Source organism: Marmota flaviventris, chromosome 16, assembly GCF_047511675.1.
Source record: "Marmota flaviventris isolate mMarFla1 chromosome 16, mMarFla1.hap1, whole genome shotgun sequence".
Lineage (NCBI taxonomy): Eukaryota > Metazoa > Chordata > Mammalia > Rodentia > Sciuridae > Marmota > Marmota flaviventris.
Window position 1 is genome coordinate 22,217,690 of NC_092513.1, and position 15,524 is coordinate 22,233,213.

General features: G+C 41.3%; 1 protein-coding gene across 1 annotated transcript in view; it reads right to left on the reverse strand.

Moving 5' to 3' along the window:
- The window catches only part of Dcc (DCC netrin 1 receptor), a 1,066,901-nt gene extending 1,055,546 nt beyond the window's left edge, over positions 1–11,355 (reverse strand). The window contains exon 1 of the mRNA XM_027949033.2: positions 11,265–11,355. Coding sequence (XP_027804834.2) covers positions 11,265–11,355 — 91 coding nt within the window. The remainder of the gene's footprint in view (positions 1–11,264) is intronic.
- Between the last annotated feature and the right edge of the window lie 4,169 nt (positions 11,356–15,524).

Here is a 15,524-nt window from a genome sequence, read left to right on the forward strand (position 1 = left end):
GTTTGGATGCAGAATCCACAGGAGACATGTTATGGGCTGCCAACTTTGATCAGTATTACACTGTGTCAGGACCTTTTAGCTGGACCTATTAGCCTGTAAATCTAGCTAAGCCATGAACCGGGGCCCGCTGTTTCATGTGCTTGATTTTAAAATTGCCACTGGAGTCTGACCATCTTATTTTATTTCTAAGTCTTTAAAACTGCAGCAATGGAATTGAGGAGGATTCTAGAGTGGCCTCCTGCCCTTGTGAACATTTGTGTTTGTAGACTATCTCAGAATTAATGTACCCCATATTAAGATCATACTAATAGTAGATAGCACTTATGAAATATTTATTGTTAAGTCACTAGAATAGATATTTTACATATCTAACTGCTGGAGTGATGCTATCTCTGATTTAGAGTGGGAAAGCAAAAATTAGGTTTGTGTCCATTTTACAGGTGGGAAGGTTGAGGTCCAGTAAGTTTAAGGCCTTAATCAAGTCCACTAGTAAGCAGGCTTTTCTACCTAGCTATTACCTCTCTCATCATGACCAAAGACTGTGGAACTATGGGACTGGTTCATCTGTGGAATCCAGCAGCTGAAGCCATGGTGACTCAGTGGAGTAAGTGGTGCTAGGTCCAGTGACATGGAAAGGTCACAAGTCAATGACTTCTGAATGAGCTGCAGCTTTAAGGCAGAGAGAACACTTATCATATCTTACAAAGCAGTTCTGTAGAGAAAACCTAGAGGAATGGAACGTATTGCAGAGAAAATCATCTATCATGGTTTTCAAATCTTAGATTTTGTTTCCTTTCTTAAATCACCAAGAGCCATCAGGCACACAGTTTGCAAGAGGCCACAGTAAGAAGAAATGTCCCCAGGCCAATCCTACTTCTCCAGACAGCTGAAGTCCTATCTCCCTCTGCTGGGTGACCGTGGTCAGAGTGGAAGGGGCCTGTTGCACGTGTTTGCCTCACTCTTTTTGTTTTTTGAAGTCTCTCTCCCTAGACGACATTACTTATGTCCACGTGACCCCACTCTAAACACTCAGGATACATAGGCTCCCCAATTCACATCCGACAGATGAGAAAATCAGCGCAAAAGCTGTTTATGTAATTTGCTTAAATTTTTAAATGACTGTGCTGAGATTAGAGAAAGCTCCTTAATATGAACTCATTCAATTTATCCAACTAACATTTACTGAGTATGAGAAGCTTCTACTGGTGAGAGGATCTTAATGTGTTACCACACTATTATGCTTAGTACTCCTGGCACAGATAACATGCATATTTTGGGGGTTCACTCTCCTTCCTCGCATCACAGGGCCTTGGCACCCACTTTACTTAACCTGGCTGTCTCTCCCCTCTCCCTTCCAGAACACCTCCTTATCTAAGTTAACTTATTCTCAGGCATCAATCAACCACAGCTTCCTCAGGAAACCTTCTCTGTTGTGCTTTTTGGATCTCTTTCTTGCAATAGTTTCTTTCCTTTAAAGCCTTAGCTCATTTGAAATTATGAATTAGTTAATATGTTTACTTAATTAGCATGTTTATCTCACTGGGATGAGCTCTGCCACCACCTTAATACTGTTCCTGACACACTCAATGAATAGAGGGGAAAGGGCCATGGAAGGGAAGGGGTGTATTTTTAACAACCCACAGTTGGATCTGCAGGGGAAAAAAACTCTGATGTCCACAGTTTCTTCATTATTACTATACCTATAGCTTGATTTCAACATGATTGACAGCTCTTTACACCCACTTTTTTTTTAAATTCCATCAATCTAAGGATACAGGGATGAGAGAATTATCTCCCTCAGACCATCTGGCTAATATTAATATATTAATGATATAATGCATAAACATTGTAGTTGATATTTTGCAGTCTGTCCCACTTTGTTTGCATTCCTTTTTTAATGAGCACTTTGTTCAGCCTTGTATCCCACTTAGCTGTGTGTGTGCTTGTCACCTCCACTTAAAGATGAGCCCTTGGAGGGCAGAAATACATTGAAACTTTCCATTTCTTTTCTCGTATCACTAGACAAATGCTCTGTAACTAATACCTTGACTCGAATACTTGATCTTATTTGATCCTTATAATACCTCAATGATTATGTAAGGCATCGATAGTCCTACCTGGAAAATGAGAACACAAGTTTGGGGAAACAAAATGTGTACAGCTGGCTATACCACAAATTACGGACCATGCTGAATCTATATTTTATAATGCACGACTTGAGAGTTCTTACTTAGAAGAGCACATTAAATTTGGGGTCCTTGATTACCAGAAAGATATAAACAAACTAGAGGGAGTTCAGGTAAGAAAAATAAACATGATTAAGCTTCTTTAGGGGTATGAGGAAGGATTAAATGAACTAAATATTTATAGTCTGGCTAAGGGAAGACTGAGGAGGAAGGCAAGCATGATTGATAGCTAGAATTATTCAATGTGTCAGCACAGAAGAGACAGAGTCACTAAAAAGAAGGAAAAGAAACCAGGAGCCAGACACAGGATTGCAGGGAAGAATATTTAGAACAGGACTATCTAAGATGAACTGTGAAATAAATTTTTAACAACAAAAACTGATTCGGTGCTGAAAAGTTTCCCAAGGGAAAGTTAAGAAACAATCCCCGGAGATGTCTCAAATCAGCAAGAGAAAATAACTAGAAATTGTCCTGCGGGGAACAGCTCTGCCCAGACATTAAACATGAAAGGGAAAGCTTTGCAGATTTTCTCTCTAATTTATATTCTTCTGGGATCCCACGAGGCTGAGGAAAGATGTGGGAACAATGGATTGAGGACTGAGTGCCGGGGGTTGGCTTAGATGTCACAGCCTTGACTCACATCTCTAATGAGTGGGCACAGAAGGCAACCCGCTAGAGAGCCCTCTCCAAGCTCATCCAAAGCTTTATTTCATCCAGGGACCTTCATTAACCTGCCCCATGGGAGTAGGTGAAATGATAATGAACCCAAACGAAAACTGGAGAGGAGGGTGCACATGTGCAAGCAAAGAGATCCCGCTGATCCTCACAGTCAGATATGCCATCAATCCAACAACGATCTTGGGTCTATGCATTTTGCTGTGTTAGAAACACACCCAAGATCAAATGGTGAGAGTAGGGCTTTTAACTCAGGTTTGGTGTTTATCATGACTCAGTCATTCTTTGGTTTCATTATATTCAAGGGATTCATAACATGCCTTCAATTAAGCCTGGCACCCCAGCATCTGTTTCACCAAAAGTGAGGCTCTACATGGACAAAGAAACAGGATAAGTCAGAATACTGACAAGGTAGGCGTTGCTCTGTATAATCAATAATCAGTCTTACAGTGGCTAAGGATCTTGTTTCTAGACCAAAATCAGAGTACTTTGGGGAGATGTTGAAGTAAAGCCTGGGCTAAAGTGAACATGATACAGCATTAGGCAACAACTTGCTACAAGTTAAGACTACTGAGGACATCTGTGCCTGAAGGCAAAAGGTTGCTCAGTAGGAGAAACAAAATAACCACCAATAGTATTCCCATGTAAAAGCAAATGGATGCTCAATTGAAGAAACAGAATGACAGAATTATCTTGCTGAAATCACAAATGGCCAACAAATTTATGGGAAAAAATGTTCAATTTTATTAGCAATCAGGGAAATGCAAATTAAACCCATAATGAGATGTTAATTCACATCCACCAGATGAAGGCAAATTAAGCAAATGAAAATACCAAGTGTTCGTGGAGACAAGAAGCAAAGGGGACTTTCATATGTTCCTGGTGGGGGTTTTAATAGATGTGATATGTCATTGCCTTCTAAAACTAAAGATGTCTTTGCTGTGACTAAGCAAGTCTACCGCTAGGTATGCACCTTAAATATGATGGCAAAGTTTTACCGGGGAACATGTATAAGAATGTTCAAAGCAGCATAACTGACAATAGCAAAATTTTGAGTTCCCAAAATCTATCAACAGTAAAATGGATAAAATTGTGGTTAATTATTACCAAGGAATATCATACAACAGAGTGGTTGAAATGCAGTCATACATATCCATATAGATGAATCTCAAATGCTTAATGCTTAGGCAAAATGCAGGTCATTATATCACAACCAAGTACAGGCAAAGCAAAATAGCATACTGAAGATGCAAGAATTTGTGGCAAAACTCTACAGCAGACAGCTATTCATTATCACAGAGATCAGAAAACTACTAATGGGCTCATAGGTAATTGTTGCTTTATTTTTGTTAGGATTTTTTACATATATGTATGTAAAGTTCATAATTTAAAGAAATCATATAAAGTTGAAACCAGTAATATAACTAGAATTGATCCAGTCCACACTCTCATTTAATAAGAAAAATTTTGCTGCATAAAGAACAAATGATATGCAAATTAATATCAAATTTCAGAAATGCTACAAACCCATTAGTTAAAATGAAATATCTCTATCAAGTGACTCTATCAAGTGACTCAGGTCCAGATTTAGACCCAATCTTACTTTAGATCCAATCTCAACAAAACTTTGTCTTCTATTTCTTAGTCAAAATTAAAACAGAAACAACAACAACAACAATCTCAGAAAAAAAAAAAAAAAAAAAAAAAACAGAAAAAACAAACCCAACAAGATTTGGGAGAAGTTTCAGCTGGACATAAGGAAGTAGATAAATGTATCATAAAATGTATTTTATGAATCCAAAATAAAATTCTTAATAAAACAAAATTAGCAGGCATGGTCATTTCATGGAAAAAAATAAACATCTAAATGATGTAGTACCTTCAGAAATCATCCTGATAATATCACATCATATAATAAATGAGTTATAGTGACACAATGGGTCTATGAAGAACAGGTTTAAATCATATTCTACATACTTCTTAAAAGACAGTTGAGTGGAGAAGTATTTCTAAAAGACAATGGAGAAACTTGTGAAATCTAAAAATATTGGGGTTTCACCAGAAATTCAGTTACTAAGACCAATGGCTTGAGTTAATAATATTTATATTATCTTCTTAACTCCCTTATTCTCTTATAAAAATGTAAATGTGGTTTTAAGAACATTTTACATAGTCAGAATAAAGTTATATTGATAAGACCTCTTATTAGGTCACAATTCACTAAGTTGGTATTTTCATTAGATCACATCATAAAGATTCAATTAATTCAGCGGAACATTTTTGTCCTAGATCCTCTTAAGAGTAGCCCTCTGGCAAGAACCAATATTGAAAGGATGAGTAAAGGACAAGGAAGAAATCTCCAGGTTGCAACATCACTGTTCAGTTCCATCACAAGAATCATTGTGTGTGGTCTTGGAGGTCTTCCTACATGGAGGATGTCAAATGACTAAGCAAGAAAGAAGTTGCAGAATTTGGATTTGATAAATTAAGCTAAAGCATATAACAAAACTAAGAAGTAGTTTATAGGGACTGGGCTCTGGGAACTTAGCAGAAAAGAGAAACTCTCCCACTCAAGTCATGCCCTAGCTATAGACTCTTGAAAAATATGATCAATAAATACAGAAAGATTTGTGTGTTTCCTGGTTAGACTTTCCCTCAAGAAATGAGAGTTGTGAGTAATATGGTTGTTTGGAACTATTCATAAAAAGCAACATGTGCTGGTATGACTATTGGCAAATTACCATTAATAATGAAAAGAAAGGCCTATTCAATCATATGCATTATTATGTATTTCTAGGCCATACCATTGGACATAGTTTAGGCATTTCTAAACTATCAAGGAAAACATTTTTACTTTACAGTCAAGTTAAAGGGGTTTGCTTTTAAAACCTCAGGCTAAAATTTGTCAAAGAACTTCAGAGCACTATAATAATTTTGATCATCAATCAGCCAACCTGTATTTATTCACGTTTGCACAGTGCAGAACCTGAAAAATATAAGATAAGGAATCAACACTCTCGTGTGGGAGAAGCAAAAGTGTGATACTAAATTGTGCTGCAATTTACCTGAGTGCTGCAATTATAAAGGTGCATAATAATTTGCATTTTATTTTTTGCTATTACCCACTTGGCATATATAACATGTCATTTTATCTTGCATATTTTTTATTGGCCTGCAGGGAAAATCTGAGTTGCTTATCCTTTCTTATTGACAAGTTAAATTTCACTTTACCTGAGATCTTGTTTGAAGGAATATATCTAAAATACATAGGGAAATGCCATGCCATGAAAATTATGGTGACATTAAGAAATACTCTGATTTCTGGGGGGAAAAAAAAGTAACTTCGAAGAAAATTAAAGTTCTGTTATTCCAACCGGGTAACACCTTTGTGAACAAATGACCTCCTTTAGCTAAACTAATATCCTATAGCACTCACTTCGGTCTCTACTTAAAATGGGGTGAGCTCTAGAACTGCAATAATTCTGACTGAAAGGCCACAGGTTTGAGTCTACTATGGTAACAGCGTGACTTAGCTGTTTTCAGAGTGTAGCTTAACTCTCCGCTGGGGGTTGGGGGGGACATCATAAAAATTTAAAATTTTGTTTTCACAGCAAAATCCTATTACCTTGCAAAATGTTCCACAGCATGTTAAACATAGTGCCCAGTGTGAAGGACTTCCCTGGGCTGCCTCCAATGGGGCAGTACTGATGCTGTATGGCTTAGAGAGGAACTATGGTCCTTCAGGGGCAGGCATGGAGAAGAAGCAGCCACAGGAGACAGGTGTATTTCACTGGGCATTGTGTCAATATTTCATCCAGTGTGCTTCAATCAGAGTTAGTGAGATCCCAAGCTAGGATTCATTAAGGTGTAACTATTGTGACAACTCATAGAACTCTTAAATCCTTTTCTGCAGCATTGTAATGGAACAAGGAGAGAGAGAAGACGAAAAAGAAGACGCCGTTTGCATTCTATGAATTGTAAATGTGCACAGTACTTACCCTTCCACTTTAGGGATTACAGTATTTTTCCAGAACCAAGTGACTTTTTATCTTTAGTTAATTAATCAAGCAATCCTCAGCGGGTTTAACTCATTATTCTTTTTACTCAAGCAATGCTAAGTTTTCCTGAAATTCATGTGAAATTTATGCATATGGTTCATCTAAGAGATTATCATCAGAGATAGATTAATCCATCAAAAATTTATCATTAGAGCTGGTAGTTGTGTAACAAATATCCAAAGAGAGCAATGTGATTCTAGTTTGATGTGAGTTTCTGACAACACTGTGAGCCAGAACTATGAAAACTGGAGAGAGCTCTAGCCAGGTAAGAACTCAGTCACTAACGCAATAACAACTGTCCTTACACAGTGAGGGCTACCACGATTAACCCCAAAATTAAACATTTATAGGAGAAAGCATGGGGGCGGGGGTAGAAATCATCACTTCTTTGTGTATATGTGTTTTGGTTTTAGTTTAAGACATTGCTCCCAAACAACTGCTTTCTTTTCTTATCATTATACTGACTGGAAAAAGCATGAGGAAGAAGTTTAGAATGGCCAATTCTCAAAAAAAATATAGTAAGAATATTTGCTAAGTGTAATCTTAAGGCACATTCTGTTATAGAAAGAGATCATCAGTTTGGAAACTTCAGCACTGCCTTCAAACAGGCAGCATGAGGTGAAACGTACAACTGTTTTGGCCAGGAAGTAGAGATTTAACTCAGGGCTTGTTTCCAAAGGACAGTGGTCACACTAGATTAGATGACCTGACTTGGTGCACCTGGAAGCATCCCAGGAGCAAACCACTCTTGCATTTGAAGAATCCCAGACCCTTGGATCCATGCAACAGGAGATGCAAGCCAGGAAGCAGGAGCACTTCTCTCATAAAAAATGCTCAACAAACAAATGGAGTGCTGGGATCTCCTTAGAAGGCACAGTATCATCTCTTCCCTCTCCAGAAATAAGTAAAAACATCCCCCTCCATAAAAGAAAAAAAAAAGAAAAAGAAAAATCATGCCCCCCCAAACTCTTGTCAAATGTCCTGCTGGCCTGGAAAACCATACTGCAGCCTGCAAAGAAATGTACTTTAGGAAGAAGTTTCAGCAGAGGTCCATTCAGGAATTTAGAACTGAAGCTCTTCCTTCTCAATGGAAACAAGGAAGTTTGCTGAGAGGTTAACTTGCCAGGGAATAAATGTAAGTCAGACACACTGAGAAGTTATAAATCTCTCCCCGGGAAAAAAAAAAAAATGCCTATCAGCAGTTCAAGCCAGCCCAGCTTTTAAGAGCATTAAAGCAAATGCACTAAGCCTAATATATTCACACATAACACATGTGGTGGCTGTTTCCCATGCTTCATAACTCAGAGGGCAGCTGCTGCTGTGTGGGAAATGGATACTGTGACAGGTCACTGGTGATTTATACTGCAGCACTCAACAGAGGAGTGGACTGCTGGCCTGCCCAGGGGCACTCGGGTCCTGCCATGCTCCCTCCACTTAACAGCACACCCAGATGGAGGAAGTGACCTGATTTGGTTGGGTGGGTAAAAAGGTGGTAGATGGGGGAAAGCAGCAAGCCTTACTTCATCAGGTCCAGACTACATAAACTTACAAACTATTTCAACAGAATATAATACAAACATACTTGAAGAATTAATTAATTGATGGGCATACCTCCTATTTTATTCATTAACATCTATCATCTACAATTCCCATCTTACCTGAGATTCTGAGACTCTACTTGATGCCTCTGCCTGGGACTCATGCCAAACATAGAAGATGGCATTTTACAAGAGCCTGCTAAAAGCCATGGTCCTCCGACCTCAGCATCAAGTTCTCACCTTATGCTGACAGTGTTCAGGGATGCCCTCAGTTGTGCCATAATAATCCTGCACAAATACACAGGAGCTTCAGACTTTACCTAGAAAGTGGGAAAGGGTCCCATGCTTTGTGCAAGTCTCTGTAATCCTTTGTTACCAATCAACAAAGTCTTTTAAACACTCTGCTGAATGGGAATTACACTACTGGTAAACTGGAGGCTTGGCCTTTTTAAGGGCACCTCCTACTGGTCCTTCCTTAGAGTGAACTATGCTTTCTTTATCACCAATTCCTACCATGTTCCCAAAGAGTGGATTTTGCTACTAAGAAAAAGGTGACACTCAGATTAATGAGCAAAGATGACCAGAGTGATGTGACATAGCCATATCTCTAATGTGCACAATCCTGGGTCCTGGGACCTGTGCAAAGGCCACCATAATTCATTTGCAATTAACAGAAATGGATTTAGAAGCATAGAGAAGTTTAAAGATAAAGATGGAAAAGCTTATCCATGGGCATATCCCTTGTATGTATATATTTTCATCTGCTTTTCAGGCACAAATTAATCTAAGAAGATAAACTTTTAAAAAGAAAAATAAAGTAGTAATAAATGATGACAAGTCTCTAGACAAGCAACTTAAGTGGGAGGGGGATAGTCAATTAATTTAGAGATTAATAAAACAAATATTAAATCCATCGCCATTCATCTATTTCCAACCTTTTCCAGACAAAAGTCACTTGGGAAATGGCTTTAAAATACTGTCATGTAATGGACATTGTCCATTTTTGTACACCTTGACCAATGCAATATATTCAGCCAGGGCATTTCAGACCTTCAGTCCCCTTTGGTTCTGCAGACTTCCTACCTAGCAAGGGATGCCCCCTCTGAACTTCCGCTCTGCTATCCATGGCCTCCCAACCTGCCAGAAAGAGCGCAAGTCAATTTTCTGTACAGAGGCAGAGTTCTATGCCTCGCCGCAGCGTCTGCGGGTCGCGAGGAGGATAATTTTTAAAGACACCTATTTATTACAGTGAGGATGGGCTCCCTGGCCCACCTTCCTTAGGAATAATTGCAGAGGACAAAGCTCTGGGAGAGAGAAGCCAGGGAGGAGGGAACCAGCCCGAGGGGGAGGAGGGATCCTGGGCATAAGAGCGCGCGGCTGCGGGTACCCGCGCACCACAGGCGCGTGCGCATACACACACACACACACACACACACACACACTCACGCTCTCGCTCTTTCTGGTCAAACGAGGGTGAGGATGGAGTGCGCGTGCACGCACACGGATTTCTGCCCGCGTGTGGCCGCGCCAGGCTTTGGGAAGCTTCGGGCTGGCTGGGCGTTTGACTGCCTCAATCCCTAGCGACCGTGAAGAGGCGCATTCTGTGCTCCAGTTGGCAACCCTTGGCCACACAGCACATAGCGGGGACAAGAAAGACAGAGCTTAGGACTCCAGGGAGGCTGGGGACTTGGCCATTCAGATTTGATCCTTTTCCCTGTTAATTTTCAAGGATCAGGTTGGGGCGCTTCTACCCAAAGCCTGGTCCCTTCCTGCATGTTCTTTTCTTGTGGATATGGGGAAAGGTCGTTTCCTAAGGGATTTGAATGTTCAGCCAGAGGCTTTCCTCCCCACTAGGCCTGCCCCCAGTACCCCAGCGCCGGTCTACTTGTGGTGAAGTTCCGCAAAACGAGGGAACCTTATAATGTGTCACTTTGCTTTTTTTATTCTTTTGGCCCCAGGTCTGTACTCGAAGACTGCAGCAGCCTGGAGCACCCTTTGGATCCCTCTTTCTCCGGCTTTAGCTCAAATCCAGTCGCCAAACAGTTTTGCCATTTTCAATTAGAAACTGCGTTTGCCAAGTACCAGGGCCAGGGGCTGGCTCCCCAGAATATCAATCATACGGAGTTTTGGAGGTATCCTGGAGATATCTGGAGACTTAGCTGGCGAACTGCATTCAAATTAAAATAACCTAAAACGTACCTCCCTCCTTCCTGACAACTCTGCGCTTCCTTGGGTACCAAGGTCCCCTCCTCCGAATTACCCAAACATATTAGCTGTCCCTTTTCCGATTTTCAATCAGCAAGTCCAAAAATCCAAACCAGGAGGCGCATGTATTCACATACAAACGAGTCAACCCCACCAGCTACATCCCGCACAGACTTCCTCAAAGACCCCTCAATGTCCTCCTCCTCCGCTGCTCCCGGTTCTCCAATTCGCCTTCCCCTTCGCAGGTTTCTAAGGCTTTAAGGATCCCACACAGTTCCTTTCAACGACATCCCCATCACCTGTCCCAGTCAGACCGCTCTCCAAACCAAGCCAAGTATTTGCAAAAGCAAAGATGAGAGAAGCACTAGATTTTTTAAAGAGCGAAGAGGCTCCCCTCGCCCCCGCCGCCAACATCCTCCGCCCCCAAGGAGGGGGAAAAGTCTTCTGTCTTTTATCATCTGCGAGGAAAGGGGGAACAGAGGGAGCGCCGAATATCTTTTTATTTTACCTCCACCCCAATTCCACTCTCGCCAAATGAAATGAGAAAGGAAAAGGGGTAAGAGGGTGGGCGAGCGACGAGAAGAAAGGAAAGAACCTCTTACCGGTGACTTGAAGATGTGCGCTGAGCAGGGAAGCTCCGAAGAGTACAAAAGCCAGCTTGGGTACCCAAACACATCCAAGACTATTCTCCATATTTCAGCCAACACCTTCGGGGCCGGGGGTCCTGGGCAGCGGCGGCACTCACACACATGCACTCACACACGCATGTACACATGCACACACACACGCGCCGAGCCCCTTCGGCTTCCTCCTCCTCCTCCTCCTCCTCCTCCTCCTCGTCCTCTTCCTCCACCTCTTTCTCCACCTCCCCTGTGCCTCTTCTGCCTCCGAAGCCTTTTTCCTTGTCCACTGAGGGAATCAGCAGCAAAAAGAGGCAGCAAAAAGTTCCATTCGGTCCAAGAGATTCCGAGCCAGGGTAAAGTAACTCAAGGAGAGGGAGGGAGCAAGAGAAGGGAAGATAGCTTTCGGCGGGGCTTGCAAGTCATCAATAAACAGAATATCCAGGAGGGACCCAGAGGAGAGGGCAAACAATCCTGTGACTGGGCTGGGCATTAAAAGGTTGAGGCTGGTTCCATGTCGTCGGTTGGGTCAAGTTGAAGAGGAAAATCCGCGCGAGAGCTGGTGATGCTGTTCGTTTTGCTTCCAAGAGCTAGGGGACCAAGGGAGGAGAGGCGGGGGCTGCGGGGTGGAGCGCTCTCACTTGTTACTGGGGTGTCCGCCAGCGGTGTGTGAGCTGGGAGTTGGAACCATACTATCCATTGATCCGGAGAAGTGAAGGGCTGGAAGGGAAAATGTGGAGACCGGAGGGAAACGAACTGGATCAGGCAAAGATTCCACGCGAAGGGGGGTTGGGGGCAGAGAGACGAAGGCTTAGGGAAAAAAAAGAGCGGACGGAGGAGGCTTCCAGCAGCTGCATTCGCCTGGTCTACATATCAATGCGCAGGGATGCCCTCTGCGGGCCAGGCGTGGGAAGTCACTTTTGTCAATGAAACCAGCCAACACCGTGAGCGTGTTTTGCAGCAATCATTTCTGACACTCAACATTCAGGAAATTATTTTTATATGACTGTGAAACCTAGGTGGGTGTTTAAGCTAGAGCGAGTGGCTAGGGTGTTTACGTCCTTCCTTGCCCTCAGCATTACTTAAAAGAGAGGTTTTCATTTGGGGGAGAAAAAAAAGTCACCCAATGCAACTCTCTTCTAAAACTAGTGGGAAACTGAGATCCAGAAATACAATGACCAAATCCCAGACCGCTGTTTCCTGACATAATAGCTAGTGTCCTCTTTGTGTAAAAGATCTTATTTCACCTGTCTTCATTCTTTTCCAGATGTGATTCAACATATTTAAAAGTACTAACCATGTTTCTTATGTTCCACATATATACTGTGTACTGATGGCTCCTAGGAAACATGGACAGGAGATTTAGTGGCATTCACTCACTGTCCTCCAGGGTTTTTTTAATCAGTTGAGAGAGGAGCATAAATGGATAATTATAAATTATCATGATAAACACACGATGGTCTATGTAATAAGGAAGTGCTCTGGGAGAACAACAAAGACACTTCTTCAGCCCCTGGATATGGAGTGAAGTGTGCATACATACAGAGAGAGAGAGAGAGAGAGAGAGAGAGAGAGAGAGCACAAGCAGGCAGGGTGTGAACAGGAAAGAACTTTCAGGAAATTGTTTTGAGTTACTTTTATATCTTGTCACTACTGCGAGATCTCCAGTGTCTTTGAGCAGAGAGGTTGTATGTCTTTCATCTTTGCGCCCCTCACACGTGCTAGGATGGAACTTGGATAACACACATGCCATATATTTTTGCTGAACTGGCAAACTTGGAAACCAATTAATTTGGCCAGAAAGGATGATGAAGAGATGCGCCATTTTGGTTAATGTTGTTTTGAAGATGTTCAGCTGAACTTTTCTCATTCGTCATTGTGTTACATTATTCATTTTTCTCTCTTCTCCACACTTTCTTGTCATTCTCTCAAATTCACCAGGGGGTGAGAGGATAAAATGTAAACATCTATTTAGAAAGGAGAGGGGGCGGGCATGAACAATATGGATCAAATCACCACCAGGAAAATTCCCATGACATTAAAACTGGACAGGAGTGTTTCCAATCCTTAGTCCTGTCCATTTCTTCCTGCTATGGAAAAGTAAAAATAAGATGTACCCTTTAAGCCAGAACTTTCTGAAGCAGGATATATACTTGTTTTGTTGTTGCTAGGAATGGAACTAAGAGCTTCCTGCTTGCCAGGCAGACACTCTACCACTGAGTCACATCCCCAGCCTGGAGCTCTGGTTCTTTGGAGTGCAATGATACTCTCTGTTGACCCAAAATTTCTCAAAACACCCAAGTTTCTATTAGCTGAATATATGGAGGTCTCTGAAAGTGCAAAGTGTTTTAACTGAGTCCACTGAACTTTCTAGGAGATCCCTGCTAAAAACCTTCAGGGAGTTTGTGAACATTCAGAAATTTTATGAAAAATGATTGGCTCTGGGCACATGCCCTTACTCACCCACCTGAGGTGAGTTTGGGAATCTTTAGCTTTCCTCAGATGAGCAAAATGAGTTCAAACCTGCCCCCTGCTGAAACTGTAAAGAACCATTAGATAAGAGGGTAAGGATGTGAGAAGAATTACAATCTTCCTGAGAGAACAATAAAGTCCATTCTTTCCCCACATCAGTAAAAAAGATGCCCTCAAAAAGTGGGAAGATAGGAACCAAAAGTGTCCCATGTCACTCACATCTCTTTAAAGGTACCCTGACCCTGTTCAGCTTCACACCATGAATCTTGCTAACAAATTACTCTTCACTATGGTCCTTAACTGATGTACCCAGAGTAGTGCAGACCATCAGTCCACTGGACAATGATCTGCTAGAAAATATCCATCAAATACTCTTTGTCTTAGATGCTCACGTGATTCTAAAACTGAGAGTAAATGACCATTGCTTTTATGCTCCTACCCAGAACTCTTCCTCCACCTCAGATGAATTCAGCTTGATTTTGGAGTCTTCTCTTGGAAACAACCTTAATATTTTCTGACTCAAATCTCAGTAGTTTATTCTGGGGAGACACAGCACTTCCTTATCCCTCCTCTCAGAGGTGTCAGACCCACTTCCCACCTGGCTTTCTCATCAGGAACAAAGTAAACCAAAATATAAGCTAGGAAGAGGAAAGGAATGGGAGCCACAGAAAATGGTTTAGTGTAATTGATGGTCTTCCTATAACCCAAGACAGTTGAGAGCCCCCTTTGATGATTTAATATGGTGGAAAAACATAGTGGATTCAGACACAGTTTTGAGTTCTGACGACAAATTCATCAATACCTTCATTTCTTCAAATCACATATACCCTAAATTATATGGGTTTCTGTGTAGGTGTGGAGGGAGGTATCAGGAAAAGCGTTTTGTTTTGTTTTCCTGAGATTAACCCAAGATTAACCAAATTAAAAGTATGTAATTCATTTTAGAGATCCCACTTTGGAACTATATTTCTTGTTCTACCTTAATTCAGAAAATTAATGATATTTATCTATTTGTGCTCTGCCAATACTGTCAACTGACTTTGGATACCTTCAAAAAGATATTTTAGGAATTTATTGGCAAAAATAATAACATGTAGTCAATGGTACATATTAGGCTATGAATTTTACTGAATGTCAAACTATGTGAACAGGGCAATGTGATAATCTACCAGTCATTCATTTATTTTTTAATAGCTATTATGTTAGACAATTGATTTATGTACTGTCCATGTAGCACATGTGAATTTAGGTATGATATAGTCATTGTCTTTGGCTAATTTATAATCATGAGATGAAAGGATATGTTTTAGTTGACATTGGTTTGATTTTGATATCCTTCTGGTTGGTTGGTTGCTTATTTGGCTCAGAATACCTTTTTCTTCTTTTTCGTTTTAGTTTGTGGTGAGAGTACTACCCCTCCACATTTTCATCCACAAAGTTGAGAAGTAGATCCCAAGTCACTTTAGCCTGTCCTGATTATGATGATAAATTCAGAGGTGAGCCCACCAACCCATCAGAGTGAAGGAGACATTTGCTGAGGCTGACAGGATTGAGACCTCATGGAATCTCAAGGAAGCACTGCTAGGAGAAACTCTCCCCCCAGATTGTAGAAAAGCATGAGCTTCAGTCAAAGTGCTAATTTAGGAGAAATCCTGGCATTTTCATTAAGTTTCCCTGAGGAACTTGTAGTAGACAGGGTCCTCACTCCACAATCCTCCCCCACTCCACAATGCCAATATCCTAATCCTCAGAACATGTGACTAGGTCACC